We start from the raw sequence: 15,480 nt of genomic DNA on the forward strand, positions 1-15,480 counted from the left end.
CGTGCGCATGCATGTGGAATGCAGCCAGGGACCACACGTCTCGAAGAACCTCCAGTGACAGGGTAAGTAACTTGCATTTTTATAGCTGTGCTTGAAATGTCCAGCACAACTGGCTATCGCTATGTTTTTAAGCCCCAAGTTTCTACCAAGAAGTTAAGGATGTTTTGCAGTTACACATCTTTCCTTGCAGTTGTTTAGCAATAAAATGATTATTGATAAATGTGGAAGCTTCCTCCAGGGCCACAGCAATGTTAACTGCTGGGCCTCTAGTTCTTCCTTTTTTCCCTCTTTCTAGAAACTAGAGAAGAAATCCTCCCCTTCTACAGGAAGCTTAGAATCTGGCAGTGAGTCAAAAGAGAAGTTGTTAAAAGGAGAAAGTGCTCTGCAGCGGGTTCAATGTATTGGTGGTAACATCGCCTGTTGTGATTGTGGCCTGGCAGATCCTCGTTGGGCCAGTATCAACCTAGGAATCACACTGTGTATTGAGTGTTCTGGGATACACAGGTAGGTAAACCCTTCAGACATGCAGCATGGTCAAAGAATTGCTTCATCATAAGGTGTTTTTCCATCTTGTAACGTGGGAGGCAAGATTAGAGACCCCTGCATGCAGATAGAATTAAGAGAACCACTTGATCTGCAAGAGGGACTACTAGTAAGCCTGCGTAACATAAGACAGTCTGTTGGCATACAGTAGTTCTGTATTAATGTGAGGCTTTTTTTTCCTGTTTAGGAGTCTAGGAGTCCACTTTTCAAAAGTTAGATCCTTAACACTAGATACATGGGAGCCCGAACTTCTAAAGGTATGGTAATCCTTTGAGAAAAGAGTTCTAGAAATGATAGTAATAGTTTGTAGCAGGAATTGAATTTTGTGTCTAATTGTTGTTCTAGAGCTAGTGTTTGGAAATGATTGTTGGCACGGAACAATGAGTAGTGGACCAAGTAGTCTTGGAAAGTGAAAGAGGATTATTATATTTTTATTCACAGCATTTTCAACCTGATTTAAGCACAATAGCTAATGAAATGTGAGTTACAAACCCAAGCCCAACACCATTTGGGGAAAAAAAAAGAATTTCAAGGCTTTGCTTGGTAGAGAATATTGATGTTCAAGACATTACTACAATTGCTTCAGATTTTGGGGGTGAGGGGAAGAGGGAGGGTTATGTGTATGTACATATTTATCAGAATGGTGTGATTAAGATCCAGTGTCACGGGATGACATTTGTGCAGTGGATAGCTGGGCCAAAGCATTTGTTTCTAGCTAGGGTGGTTCACAAGTTACTGGGCCTTACTGCTTTTCTACTCCTAAAGAATAACCCTGTAAAAATAGCAGCAGGGATGAGGGAGCAGATTTCATTGTGTTCGTGTCGTGCATTTCCACCTCAAATGTGTTCCTTTTACAATTAAATACTTCCTGCCCCTTTAAAAGTCAGGTTAGCAATCTCTGTCTAGGTCTGAGAGTCAAGCTGTGTTCTTTCCTTCTGGCACACCACTGCCCATAACAGTTCTGCAAGGGAAATTCTGCTTGCTGTGACATCTGTGCAGTCTCTGTGCCATCAAGGGGTTTGTACAGGTGTAAGTGATTGGAGCTGATTCTGTTGACGTATGGGATGGACTAGAACTCAGTGGATTGCCTCTTACGTGTGCAGGCTCTGCAGGACTAAGAGGAGTATATTCAGTAAAAGGTATTTTTGCAAATTAAGTGTGCAGGTATGGCTGAGGGAATAAAAGGAGAAAGATTTTTACATAAGCTCTTTTCAGAATACAATCACACTTTACCCTGCTGCTAGTCCCTTGCAGTGCTTTTTTGGTACTGGCCATTTACCAACCCAAACAATTTTTTCATCACCTCATTTGGAAGTCTGTTGTCTCGTTCACCACTTGTTTCACTAGCCCTACCCTGACAAGGTTTGTTAACAAACTATTGTAAATGAAAGATCTCAAGAGGCCCAAACACTGTGGTGACGGGTGAGGTATGAATATCACTCAGAGAGTTAATGCCTTTTATAGTTGTGCTATTTTCTTATCTTGTAGCTGATGTGTGAATTGGGAAATGATGTCATCAATAGAATCTATGAAGCAAAAGTTGAAAGAATGGGAGTTAAGAAGCCACAACCTGGAAGCCAAAGGTAGTGATTTAGTTTGGTTTTACTGATCTTCCTGTAACTAGTGCTATAAATGTTCTCCATGTAAACTCTCTGCATTGTCACTTAGCACATATAACTGAATTTTGTCTTTGTCTTGGTCATTTTGCATCATTGCTCCTTAGAGTCAAATGCCTAATGGCGTCAGGGTCTCTTCCATCACTATTGCTGCAATCCCCTGTGGAGCAGGCTATTTCTCTGTGCTGCCATTCAGCAGCCCAGCATTTACTGAGACGAGGAAGTGAAAGTCTGCTTTTCACTGACATGCTTATCCAGGAAATTCTCAAAACTCATGGAAGCTGCTTATGGTGGAGACTAAAGCTTTTGTGTTCTCATCAGCACTCCACCAGATCCTCCCTTTTGGCCTTCTGCGTAGCTCCCTTCACCCTTTCTTCAGTCTCTTTCCCCCTCACCTCTCCCCGCTCCCCCAGTCCTGTCATTCTTTCTCCTTCAGCCTTAGGCTGTGTCCACACTACAGACCTTACAGAGCCACAGCTGTACCACTGCAGCTGCGCCACTGTAAGGTCTCTCGTGTAGCTGTTCTATGCTGGTAGGAGAGAGCTCTCCCACTGGCGTAAGTATGCCACCCCCACTGGGCGGCATTAGCTCTGTCAGGGAGAGAGCATGTCACAGCGCTGTAGCACTCTCCACACCGGTGCTTTTGTCGGTGAAAGTTATGTCGGTCAGGAGTGCAATTTTTTTCACACCCCTCACCAACAGACGTTTTCCCGATGAAAGTACTAGTGTAGACAAAGCCTTACTTTGGCCTCCTCCACTTTATCTTCATCTCCCACCAGTTCTCCTGTTGATTAATTTCTCCCTCAGCTCCTTCTCTGCCACCATCTCTTTGCTGCTGACAGCATTTATTATGACCCTAGCTCTCCTGGCATAGCTGCTATATCTAGGGTGACCAGATCACAACACCAAAATATCAGGACACATTGGGGTGATGTCAGCCCCACCCACAGTCCACCCCCGCTTCTCCCAGGCTCTGCCCCAGGTATCCCCCCCGCCGCGTCTGCCCTTCCTCATCCCCTGGTCCCCTGCTGGCTTGCTGTGTCCCTCCTCACTGCCCCCACCCACTGCTTGCCTGCCTCTTCTCCCTCCCCACCCACTGCTTGCCTCTTCGCCCTCCCCACCTGCCACTCACCTCTATGGCACCGACTTCTCTTCTTCCAGATGGGTGCTCGCCCACCCCCGCCTCTTCCCACCCAAGAATCTGCCCTTGCTCTGCCCCCATTCCACTCCCTTCCCCCAAGTCCCCACCTCTGCCCTGCCTCTTCTCCACCTCCTCCCCGAGCTTGCCACATCCCTGGTCCTCCCCCCTTCCTCCTGGAAAGCACTAAGCACTGCCAAACAGCTGTTAGGTGGCAGGAAGCGCTGGCGGGCAGGGGGAAGTGGGGAATGCAGTGCACTGGAGGGAGCGGGGGAGAAGGAGGCAAGGAGAGGGGAACTTGGCTGCAATTTTTCCCTGTGGGTACTCCAGCCCCGGAGCACCCATAAGGTCAGTACCTCCCTCCCACGCATCTCCTTACCTTAATATTGGGACAAATGGCTTCCTGATTGTACAGTTAAAGGGTTAAATATCAGGATAGTCCTGATTTTATCGGGACATCTGGTCACCCTAGTTATCTCCAGCCAGCTGCTCCCCCCCAGCATTCCTTCCCTTGTTCGTTTCCTTCTGGAGCTCTCACACTGTCTCCAGCAAAGCTACTGTATCTCATACCCTCTCCTCCTGCCGTTGTGAACATGTGACTGGTCCCTGGGATGCAGTTTGCACAGATCCCTCTGGTGCCCCCACTGCCAAGGACACTGTTGCCTTCTGTTGATCCTTTTAGCTTTTCTTTATTTTTCTGCCCTGTCCAAATCCTTGCCTTACTCCTCCAGGAGGCCGTCATTGGCCATCCTTCTCCTGCACTGATGCAGATTTCCTAGTTTTCCCCTTTTCTCAGTCCCCAGCCCTTAAGCTGAGGAGCTTCAACTTTTATGCTGATGACAGTCTGACTCCAGGGCTACTCACGTCCTTGCCTGCAGCTATGAAATACACCCCTACCAATTATCTCTGCCACTCCATGACTGACCACCTCCTCACAAAACACTGCTCCTTTCTGAGGCCTCTGCGTCAGGGTTCCCTCTCTCATTGCAACCATTCAGTGCTGGTCCCCTTCCCCCACTCTAATCCTTCAGGCATGGTGACTATTCTCTGCTGCTCTTGCTTTCTCTTTCCTTCTCAGAGCTCCCTCCTCTCCTGACTCCATGGCTGTGGCCTTCAGCTCCACCTTACCTAGATGTGGCTTCTTGATTCCTGGCATCCACTATTCTAGCTGCCAAAACCAACACCAGCCCTGGATCTTTCCCCGCTCTCACTCTACAAAGTACCACTAGGGGAAGTCTCGTGGAAAATTTCATCCTCTTTCATCAGTGCTGCTTTGTTCCTTGCCCCATACAGTACTTCCTTTCTGTCCTCTTTTTTTTATTCTCCACCACACATTCACTCTAGCTTCTTCTCAAAAACCTTTAAGTAGATATTTCTGATCCTGCCACTCTGTCTCCTCTCATTCCTCACCATGAAGCATGGGAAAAGCCGTCCCCAATCATATATAATAGGTCTCCAATCTTTCATTCTGTGGGCCACTTTATAAGAGAGCTCTTTGTAGAACACTTCCATACCCAAATTCCAGTTCCCTGCTGCGTGTTCTTACACAGTTCATGCTCTGGACCTCCACGCTTTGCAGATCACTCGTGGTGCATGGATGCTAGAAAACCACTGCTGCAGGATGCTTGACATCATTCGCACTAGTGTTTTAGCTATTCTTCAGTAACTCCAGTGATGGTGGTTTCATCAACACTTTCATTTATTCCTGTACTTGATTGCTCTTCCTTAGCTTGTTCCTGAAAGGTGGCTGAAAAATAAAATTACCTGTTTGTCTCGGCCACAAATGCGGTATGTATCTGGTGATGGCACCCTGAGGTCAGAGAAGAGAGCATTTCAGTGTAGGTTATGCCACCACTGCTTACTTTTCACCAACCATCATTCATCACTCACATGTCCAGTCCTTATCTCTTAACTTTCCCAGGCATAACATTAATATTTATGTAAAAATCTAAATGGACAGTATTTTATTAAGTTGCTGCTACATGTATAAAGATACAGTATGCAGCTGTTTCTAAAGTATGACACACTATCATGGGAGTGTAAGCTATTGTAAATACGGAATTTGGGTTTCTTACAACTTTTTGTTCATTCACTCAACATTCTCTAAAACTCTTCTCTTGGGCTGAAACGGATGCAGGCTTTCTTCCAGAGCAAACTTTAAATCTGTTCAAGAATTTTGCATTTCAGAGAGCTGGAAAATATTGTCTTCAGCTTTCTTAAAAAAATTATTTTACATGCAAATAACTCAGAGGCTGAACTGCAATACTTGGATAATGGTTTTCATCTGAATATGTGCACCACTTATTGTATTCAGTAATGTTAATGTAACGTCACTGATGTTTGTCTATGCCAGGCAGGAGAGAGAGGATTATATCAGAGCAAAATACGTGGAAAGAAAATTTGTGGAGAGACAGCCTGTATCGGTATCTCCTCCTGAGCATGGAACAAAAGTTCGACCTCAAAGTCAGGAGGAAAATATGTACAACGTCCCTGAAAAATCACCTTTGGCAGGTGAACAAGTCACAGCTTCTCCCACAGGTATTTACAGCCCTCTAGCTTGTATCTATTAGCATATTCTTTTAAAATGTGTTACTGGTGGTATTCTCTTTACTGAGATGGCAATTCAGTAAATAAAAACAGAACTGGGTCTCAGTTGTTCAGTCTTTTTCAGAGACTCAGGGGAAAAGTAATACTTGCCCTGGAGTGTGTTTGATTTTAAGGGGGAGGAGAATCTTAAATTCAGAAATGTACTAACCACAGTCTTTCCTCCCTATTTTTATCCTCCTAAACTTTCCCATTAACTTCTTCCTGCCCTTTCCCCTCCTTGCTGCCTGCTTTGTGCTTTGCTAACTTGCATGTCCCCAGCGGTTGCTGTAAGTAGCGACGAGGTGAGGCGGGAGTCTCTGTTCTGTCCTGATGAGCTAGATTCACTCTTCTCCTACTTTGATACCTCTTCAAAACTGCGTAGTAGTAAGTACTACTCTCATGGTGGGTTCAGCATCTGCACTCGTCGTCCATTTTGTGGTGTGGCCATCGCTCTATTTGTAGTCCATTGTCTCCAAGCTATTGCATTGCTTCATGTTTCCATGAAATAATTTAAGCTTTTGACTTATCCTGACCTCTTTCCTTTTTATAAAATGGTTGCAGCTTGAACCACTGTCTGGCTCAAAAGTGCAGTTTCAGATTATTTCTTTGAATACATTAGAAATATTGATTAGTTACCACTGTTCCCTTAAAAATAACTGGTAGTGAATTCAGGACTAAGTGTAAGAGCTTGCTTTACTTTCATGTTGTCTGTGAGAGGTGGGTACCTTGGGAGCGTGAATTCTAATACATTTTTTTCCTACAAACAGTAAGAAACAATGACAGTGGGACCCAGCACAGTGCTGATGACAGTAGAGAACACCTCGCTGCCACCATCTCCACAAACAGTTTGTATGAGCCAGGTCCGTTTGATCTTGCACTTAAAGATGGGACTTAAATGATTTCTTTTTCTGATGAAAAACATGCTAGCAAAAAGCAGATTGAGACTTGCTGGTCCCAGTAAATAAAAGATTTTCCCCTTCCTGTTCCAAGTGCCATTTTAATATAGCTAGTAATTCCTATGAGTGAGCAGCAGTATCGTCTTTCACCCATTTTCCCTGTCTGCTATCCATTCTGCCTCTCAAGTGTGGTAACAGGAAGGTAGCTGAATGCTTCTAAATCCAACTGGAAGATGTTTTTCTGTCTCGGATAATACCAAGCTGGAATTTCTTTTTACAGCATTTACAGCAGTGCTGTTTTGACTGTTCTTTGAAGGAAGGCTTCTGGCATTAAAGACTTACATCTCTAGTTAACCACCATTCATAAAAATTGCAAATAGGTGTCCAGAGGAACATCTATACATGGTTGAATATATTTTGCATCCATGTAGATGGAATTCTGACTTACTCAGAAACAATGGGAACTTAATGACTGTACAGTTTTTGTTGGAGTCCAAATGCAGAGCAATGAAACAATCAGAGTTGGGAGTTCCTTTAAAAGTTGCTCTTGTTTCTCCAAGATACCTCCATTAGCCCAGCCAGTAAAAACGGAAGGGTTTTCGGTACTGTCATTGGGTGGTCTGTGCCTGAAGAGCTCTGCTGCAGCATGAGGAGCTCACCTGCCTGATTTTCCCCCTGCAGACTCTGTAGAAATAGTCTGAGAGTCTTTCTGAGGACAAACAACCCTTGCAGAAGACCCATGCGCATAAATCATAACAAAATGTTCCATATGCCAGAATTTCCCCAGCATTGTCCAAACGGTTCGTGCAACACACAGCTCCAGCGCCCCTCACGAGGTCTCAGCCCTCTGGTGCGGCCCTGGTGCCCTTCACCAAGCCCCAGTCCACACTTCCGTATGGAGTGCAACTCTGCTCTTCTCAGCAAGCACCTGGCAGCATCTGTCACTCTCCGTAGCCCTCTCATGGTTCCCCTGGGTCCAACTCTCCAGCATGGAGCCATGAGCCAATGAGCCTCTCCCCTGCTTTCAAGCCCTGGCTCTCTGGCTTCAGGGACAGACTAGCAAACCTCCGTTGCTGCTCTCTTTGCTTTCAGCTTCTTTCTGGGACCATCCGACAGCCCTGATCCTTGGCAGCTCTCACCTGTCCTTGACTCCCACTCAGGCAGCTGATTCGTCAGCTCTCTCTGTGCATCTCCCTAGTCTGTTAGGGCTCGTCTACACCGGCAATTAACAGCACTGCACCTTTCTCGCTGAGGGTGTGAAAAAACACCTCCCTGAGAGCAGCAAGTTGCAGCGCTGTAAAGTGCCAGTGTAGACAGCGCCCCAGCGCTGATAGCCGCACCCCTTGTTGAGGTGGGTTTTCAGAGCGGTTTTTCTCCCAATGCTGCCCTGTGACCACACAAGGCACCCTAATGCGCTGCTGCAGCCCTTTAGTGTTGCCAGGGTAAATTCGCCCTTGTAGCTCCAGGTGCTGCCCCACCCTCGTGATTGGCTAAATGGGCATGTTGCCCTGAGGGAAGAGTCACTTCCTACTCCCAGAAAGTGGTGGTCTGGTCAGATGTGCTTCAGTCTGGAAACACAAGTCACAATATACCTGTAGGGCAGAGAGACCAGGGCAGCAGCTGCAGCAGGAAGGCTGCTGTATGGTTGGAGGGGAAGGACAAGAGCCATTCAGCTCTCCTCCCTCCCCCAGCCCCCAACGCTGTGCTGAGAGATGACACCTGGAGGCAGAGAAGCCTTTTCCTCTTCTTCTGCCCCTTCAGCTCCCCGTACACTTTCCATATCTGCTCTGGGCTGTGTGTGTTTGGGAGTGGGGCGGGGCGGGGCGGGCGGTGGTATTACAGACCATCCAAGTTATCTCTTCCTGCCGCTGTTCACCTGGAGCCCAGAGTATGCTTGTACTTGCCAGTATGGGCTGATCAAACGTTCCCCTGCCGAAATGGGGCGGGGGGGGGGCAATCCTGGGTTCCAGGCCATCTTTTTTAGCACAGTCCAATAGCATTTTGCAGCAATTCTGGCTGGGATATAGGGCTGTCAGTAAACCCTTTACACCAGAAGGGAGCAGACTCAGGTTGTGTCTACACTGCACTTTCATCAGTAAAACTTGTCTGTCAGAGGTGTGAGGAAAAACACATCCCTGACCAACAAAAGTTTTACTGATGAAAAGTGCTGGTGTGGACAGCGCTCTGTTGGCAGGAACACATCTCCCGCTGCCAAGCCTCCACCCCTCGCTGGGAGTGGTTTTATTTTGTTCTCCTGCCGACAAAGAGTGGCTGCACTGCATGTCTTACAGTGCAAGGCTTTAGCGGCACAGCTGTGCTGCTGTAAGGTGCGCAGTGTAGACACAGCCGTAGAAATCTTCTCATGATGCCTGCATTGCTGAAACATATCAGGCATCATTTTGGCAACGTGAATGCTACTCTTACTTTTGTTCACTTGATCACCAAGGATACCAGTCATAGTTGTTTCCCACCTGATGGATCTGTGTGTCTGATATTCAGACAGCTCAGATTTCTGAATGTCCATGTGTCTGAAGATGGGCTACCTCTTGCTGCGATGGTGAATGATACAGCAGCCAGCCACTGCTCTGCCATGCCATTGCCTCCCCAGCCCCTGGATGGAACTGGAAGCTGCCTTCAGCACTTGATGCTGACTTGCCCTTTGCTTGCTGATCTCGGATGACTTGGTTGCTTTCTCTGTAATTCTTTTGTCAGTTAATTGCTGACTGAGGGCATGTCTACACTTTTTGCGCAAAAACTGTGGGAGCGTCTATACTTGCCAATGACTTTTTGTGGTGAAACTCTGAAGTTTCACCGTAAAAAGAGAACCACCTCCACAAGCGCCGTACAGCTTTTCGCAGTGATGTGCAAGTGAAGACATGTTCTTCCTGTTTACAGAGCTTTTAGCCTCTGCAGGATATCCCACAATGCCTAGGTGACCACTCTGGCCAGCAGCTCTGCTGCTCTGATGCCTGGTAAACGGACATCTGCCCCTCCCCCTATAAAGCCCTGGGAACTTTGAAACTCCCCTTCCTGTGTTCTTGGCAAGTGCTCACTTATTTGGCCAGGTGACCATACCTGCTCCATGGAGCAAATGATCCCCTGCTTGGAGCAATGCTGAGCTCCAGGAGCTGATCAGCGTTTGGGGAGAGGAGGCTGTGCAGGGACCTAGGATGCCCTGTGATCACCCACCCCAATTCCCACAAGACCAGTCGTCAAAATGGAGAGAGCTGCCCTGTGGGACAGCTGCCCTCAGTGCGCTGCTCTCCTAGGATGGAAGTGCTGCACATGTGAATACTCTGACGCCTGAGGAATTAAGTGAGTACACAGGCCAGTGCTTCACTGTCCTCGGTTCCCTATCACCTGTGACGCTTACAGTGCAAAAACTCTGCAAGTGTAGACCTATCTTTAAAAGAACGAGGAGTGCTTGTGGCGCCTTAGCGACTGACGCATTTATGGTGGGATGGAAATTGTTGAAATCATGAAGTTGATGGATTTCCACTTCATACAGCTAAATGCAGTGCCTTGCATGGTGACAGGTTTCAGAGTGGTTGCCGTGTTAGTCTGTATCAGCAAAAAGAATGAGGAGTGCTTAGTTTTCTTTTATTTACAAGCCTGACTGCTAGAGTGAGGCCAGGCTCAGCCAGTGTGATGAGACTTCGATGTGCTGTGTGTCTGTGATGCGTCTTATTTGTTGGGGCTTTTTTAGATCGTTTCAGTTCTGATCGTTGGTTTGTTACACTTGGAGAATGACCCCAGCGGTGTCACCCAGGTACAGGTCATAGCCTCCAGTGCCTGCATTGGATTGGCATGTAGGATCGCCTCTTGCAGTCAGATCCTGGAGTGAATGCCGTTTTGCAGCAAGCCTCCCCAATGCATCCCGTAAGTTAACGCCAGTATGGTGCACTGGGCCTCAGGGAAGGAGCCCTGGAACCATGGCTAGCTCTCTGGGTTGGAAAGTGGCGCTTCAGAGCAGAGCTGGCCTGATAGGCCCAGAAGCGCTGGTCAGCATCTTCATAGCTATTCTTTGTTCCATAGGTCAAAGCTGAAGGGCTATGTCCGAGTATCATCTCTGAGGCTTGATGTTTCACCCTCTTAAACCTGCCTCAAGATGTACGTCAAGGCTGCTTCTTCCTGTCATGCATCTCTCTTGTCTGGACTTCCCAGACAGGCCTTTTATTCACTCTACTCTGCTCGGGGAATTGTGCAGGTCGTGGGACTAGATGATTGCAGTGCTCCCTTCTGGCCTTGGAATCTGTGCATCCGTAGCAGCGTAGCCATGTCACTAGTGTGGTTGCACCAAGGCATCTGGAATCTCTTGCAGCCAGTCTTTCTTTTTTCCTTTAATTTGTCACAAGTATCTGTGAAAGTAAAATAATTAAATTGTAAAAATAAGAATGGATTAAAGAAATGTTATATGTACCTTTAAGCAGAAATAAGAAATGTTGAAATGCAGGTGCCAGGAAAAGAAACATTAGGCATAAACAAGGGTGCTAATGGTGAAACATTAACAGAGGATCGGTAATAGTTAGTAAGGAAATAAGATGTGCGTGCCTAGCCCAGGTAAACTTAACAAGATAACAAAGGAAGCAGAATCTGATAAGTGCTCGCTGTGCTCCCCTTTTATCTGTATAAATAAGATAGTTTGTGCCTTGCATGGTGCTCACATTATCTGGGTGTATTAGCAGAGCGCTGTGCTAATAAAACAGAGTGGTCTGACAAACTGTGAGTCCTGAGTCTAACTTTGACATATCCATATTCATGCCATGCTGAAGAGCTGTCTGACCTCTTTTTCCTTGTTATTCCCAACTAGACTTACAGCTTGAAAACTCTGTTATGCACTTTAGTCAGAGGGCAAGTCTGCAGCTGTTGCTCGACTAGCTCCTGTGCAGTGGAGTTGCAGGGTAGCCACATGCAATTCTCTTGTGTACAACGCATCATTGCGTGGACTCATTATCATGGCACAAATCCTGGTTTGTGCTATCTGCTCAACAACCATTTTCTGGGTTGAGTACAGAAACTCTGCTTCCAGGTAGTGCATGTGTGGTGGTTTGTTTTGTTTTGTTTGTTTGTTGGCATATTCAGAGCAATCTTACCTCTCTATTTAAAACTTCACATTACTGTTTGTTTATGCATTATATTGTCACTAGGTGGTTCCTTTGACATCTGTTTCTACTAGGTTAGCATAATAGCAAATTTCTGTATATTCTTCTTCCAGTGCTTGCTCATATTGATTCCAATTAGGTGTGCGCGCGCCGTGTGCACGTTCGTCAGAAGATTTTTACCCTAGCAACACTCGGTGGGTTGGCTGGGTCGCCCCCTGGAGCGGCACCGTTATGGCGCTAGATATATACCCCTGCCGACCCAATGGCCCCTCAGTTCCTTCCTATCGCCCGTTGGTCGTTGGAACAGTGGAGCGCGGCTTAGCTGATCTCCACTTCCCTAGCCTACTCGTAGTTCTTTACTAATAGTTGTGTATATAGTTCCAGTTTTACAGTTTGTTAGTTTCAGTCGTTTGTATATATAGTTAGTGTATATAGTTGCGAGGGGATCGGGGATTAGCCCCTTCCCCCCATCCGGTACCAGGGCTCATGCCCGGGTCACTGGGATTCAAACCGTGCTTGGCCTGCCAAAAGCCGATGCCAATGGGAGATCCCCACAACTCCTGCCTTAAGTGCCTCAAGAAATCCCATCTCCTAGACAAGTGCTGGATCTGTAAGGCCTTTAAGCCGAGGACGAAGAAGGAGTGGGACTTTCATCTCAAACAGCTCCTGATGGAGGCAGCTCTTAGTCCAACGCCCTCGGCACCGAGTGCTGAACAGTCTACATCAGGGAGAAGCGCACTTTCGGCCCCGGATCACCCCGCTACTGCAAAGGCCCCCCCGGCACCGACAGTCACCGATGTCAACTTGGCACCGTTCCCTGTCCCCATGGGTCAGGAAGCATTATAAGGCTCCCGCTGCTTCGGTGCTGTCTGCATCACAGTCGGAGCACCCACCTAAGTCAGATCGCCTGGCACCGACACCTGCCGCGGCACCGCTAGCTTCGGCACCGTCAATTCCGGTCCTGCAAGGGCCGTCAAGTCCAGTGCCTGAAAGCTCCCCGGCTAATGCTGTGATCGAGCTCACTATCCTGTCTACCCCGGAAACCTTTTCCACGGCAAGGGATTTAATTGCAATGACGGAGACCGCACTGCCTCAACCCCTGGCACCACCGGTTCATTCAGTCTATTGGCAAGCCTGCCCTGCTGAGGTTGCCCTCTGTCGGCACCGCTGAGAGGCACTGTTCAAAATCTCGGTCCTGCCGGCGTTCTTGGTCCTGACGCTGCTCACAGACCCGGCACCGCTCTCTATCACGGTACCGGTCGCACTCGCGGCACCGCTCAGCGTCCCGTTCGCCTGCCCAGTACTCCCAGTACTGATCCAGCTCCTGGCACTGCGCATCTCACAGCCATTCCAGGTGAAGAGCTTCAGATTCTGGTCGACCTCCCAGCACCGTTACTGTCGTAGGTCCCGGTCTCGTTCATGGTACCGTTACAGCTCCCTGTACTGCTCTCCAGTGCCATCCTGAGAGAGACCAGCTAGAGACGTGGCTCCTTCTCAGGATTGCTCAGCACCTCCTTGGCCGTCAGGACGTACCTCGGTATCATCTGATGCTGGCAGCGCTTCCTGTGCACAGGACTGTGATTTGGACGTGCCCAACCGCATGTTCCAGGAGAGCCAACGCCACAAGCAAGGCCCCCATCAGTGGTCATTCTGGACACCTTGGGCGTACCACCAAGCCCAAGGTGCTCCCCCAGATGCACCATGATCCGTGCCATCGGAACACCGGGTAACAGAGGCAACCGTAAGTGACCTCCTCCTGCGGGTATGAATGAGGTTTCCGTTCCACTGGCAGACACCCAGGCCCCACCTGAGCCTGACACCACCCAAGAACAAGAGCCCCCGCAGGACCCTCTTGTCCCTGGCCTCTCCTTTTCCTCCTCTCCAGATGAGGCAGTGGCGGGGACATCCTCCTCTGGCCCTCCCCCAATTGACCTGAAGGCTCATCAGGACCTTCTGAGACGGATGGCTCAGAACATGAATCTTCAGGTGGAGGAGGTCCCAGAAATAGACGACCCAGTTGTGGACATTTTATCAGGTGACACTCCCACAAGAGTGGCCCTGCCTTATATTCGTACTGTTCAGGCGAATGCCAATACCGTCTGGCAATCCCCAGCCTCCATCCATTACATGTGGGGTCGCGAGCTGTCAGCCTCCACCCCAAACCCCACTTTGCTTCCAGCATTTATAATAAGTTAAAGTTAAAAATCACTTAGAAAAGTTAGATGCCTGCAAGTCACCAGGGCCTGATGAAATGCATCCTAGAATACTCAAGGAGTTAATAGAGGAGGTATCTGAGCCTCTAGCTATTATCTTTGGAAAGTCATGGGAGACGGGAGAGATTCCAGAAGACTGCAAAAGGGCAAATATAGTGCCCATCTATAAAAAGGGATATAAAAACAACCCAGGAAACTACAGACGGATTAGTTTAACTTCTATGCCAGGGAAGATAATGGAGCAAGTAATTAAAGAAATCATCTGCAAACACTTGGAAGGTGGTAAGGTGATAGGGAATAGCCAGCATGGATTTGTAAAGAACAAATCGTGTCAAACCAATCTTATAGCTTTCTTTGATAGGATAACGAGTCTTGTGGATAAGGGAGAAGCAGTGGATGTGGTATACCCAGACTTTAGTAAGGCATTTGATATGGTCTCGCATGATATCCTTATCGATAAACTAGGCAAATACAATTTAGATGGGGCTACTATAAGGTGGGTGCATAACTGGCTGGATAACCGTACTCAGAGAGTAGTTATTAATGGCTCCCAATCCTGCTGGAAAGGTATAACACGTGGGGTTCCGCAGGGGTTTGTTTTGAGACCGGCTCTGTTCAGTATCTTAATCAACGACTTAAATGTTGGCATAGAAAGTACACTTATTAAGTTTGCAGACAATACCAAACTGGGAGGGATTGCAGCTGCTTCGGAGGACAGGGTCAAAATTCAAAGTGATCTGGACAAATTGGAGAAATGGTCTGAGGTAAACCGGATGAAGTTCAATAAAGACAAATGCAAAGTGCTCCACTTAGGAAGGAACAATCAGTTTCACACATACAGAATGGGAAGAGACTGTCTAGGAAGGAGTATGGCAGAAAGAGATCTAGGGGTCATAGTGGACCACAAGCTTAATATGAGTCAACAGTGTGATACTGTTGCAAAAAAAGCAAACGTGATTCTGGGATGCATTAACAGGTGTGTTGTAAACAAGACATGAGAAGTCATTCTTCCGCTCTACTCTGCTCTGGTTAGGCCTCAGCTGGAGTATGTGTCCAGTTCTGGGCATCGCATTTCAAGAAAGATGTGGAGAAATTGGAGAGGGTCCAGAGAAGAGCAACAAGAATGATTAAAGGTCTTGAGAACATGACCTATGAAGGAAGGCTGAGAGAATTGGGTTTGTTTAGTTTGGAAAAGAGAAGACTGAGAGGGGACATGATAGCAGTTTTCAGGTATCTAAAAGGGTGTCATCAGGAGGAAGAAGAAAACTTGTTCACCTTATCCTCTAATGATAGAACAAGAAGCAATGGGCTTAAACTGCAGCAAGGGAGATTTAGGTTGGACATTAGGAAAAAGTTCCTAACTGTCAGAGTAGTTAAACCCTGGAA

At 47.5% G+C, this 15,480-nt stretch overlaps 1 protein-coding gene across 4 annotated transcripts in view; it reads left to right on the forward strand.

Moving 5' to 3' along the window:
• Window positions 1–15,480, forward strand: part of ACAP2 (ArfGAP with coiled-coil, ankyrin repeat and PH domains 2) — a 144,552-nt gene that overhangs the window by 103,948 nt on the left and 25,124 nt on the right. For all 4 annotated transcript variants that reach the window (XM_030575847.1, XM_030575844.1, XM_030575845.1 and 1 more), the window contains 5 exons: window positions 296–504; window positions 731–800; window positions 2,032–2,126; window positions 5,651–5,835; window positions 6,651–6,743. In XM_030575847.1, coding sequence (XP_030431707.1) covers window positions 296–504; window positions 731–800; window positions 2,032–2,126; window positions 5,651–5,835; window positions 6,651–6,743 — 652 coding nt within the window. The remainder of the gene's footprint in view (window positions 1–295; window positions 505–730; window positions 801–2,031; window positions 2,127–5,650; window positions 5,836–6,650; window positions 6,744–15,480) is intronic.

Source organism: Gopherus evgoodei, chromosome 9 (genome assembly GCF_007399415.2).
Source record: "Gopherus evgoodei ecotype Sinaloan lineage chromosome 9, rGopEvg1_v1.p, whole genome shotgun sequence".
In the NCBI taxonomy this organism is placed as follows: Eukaryota; Metazoa; Chordata; order Testudines; family Testudinidae; genus Gopherus; species Gopherus evgoodei.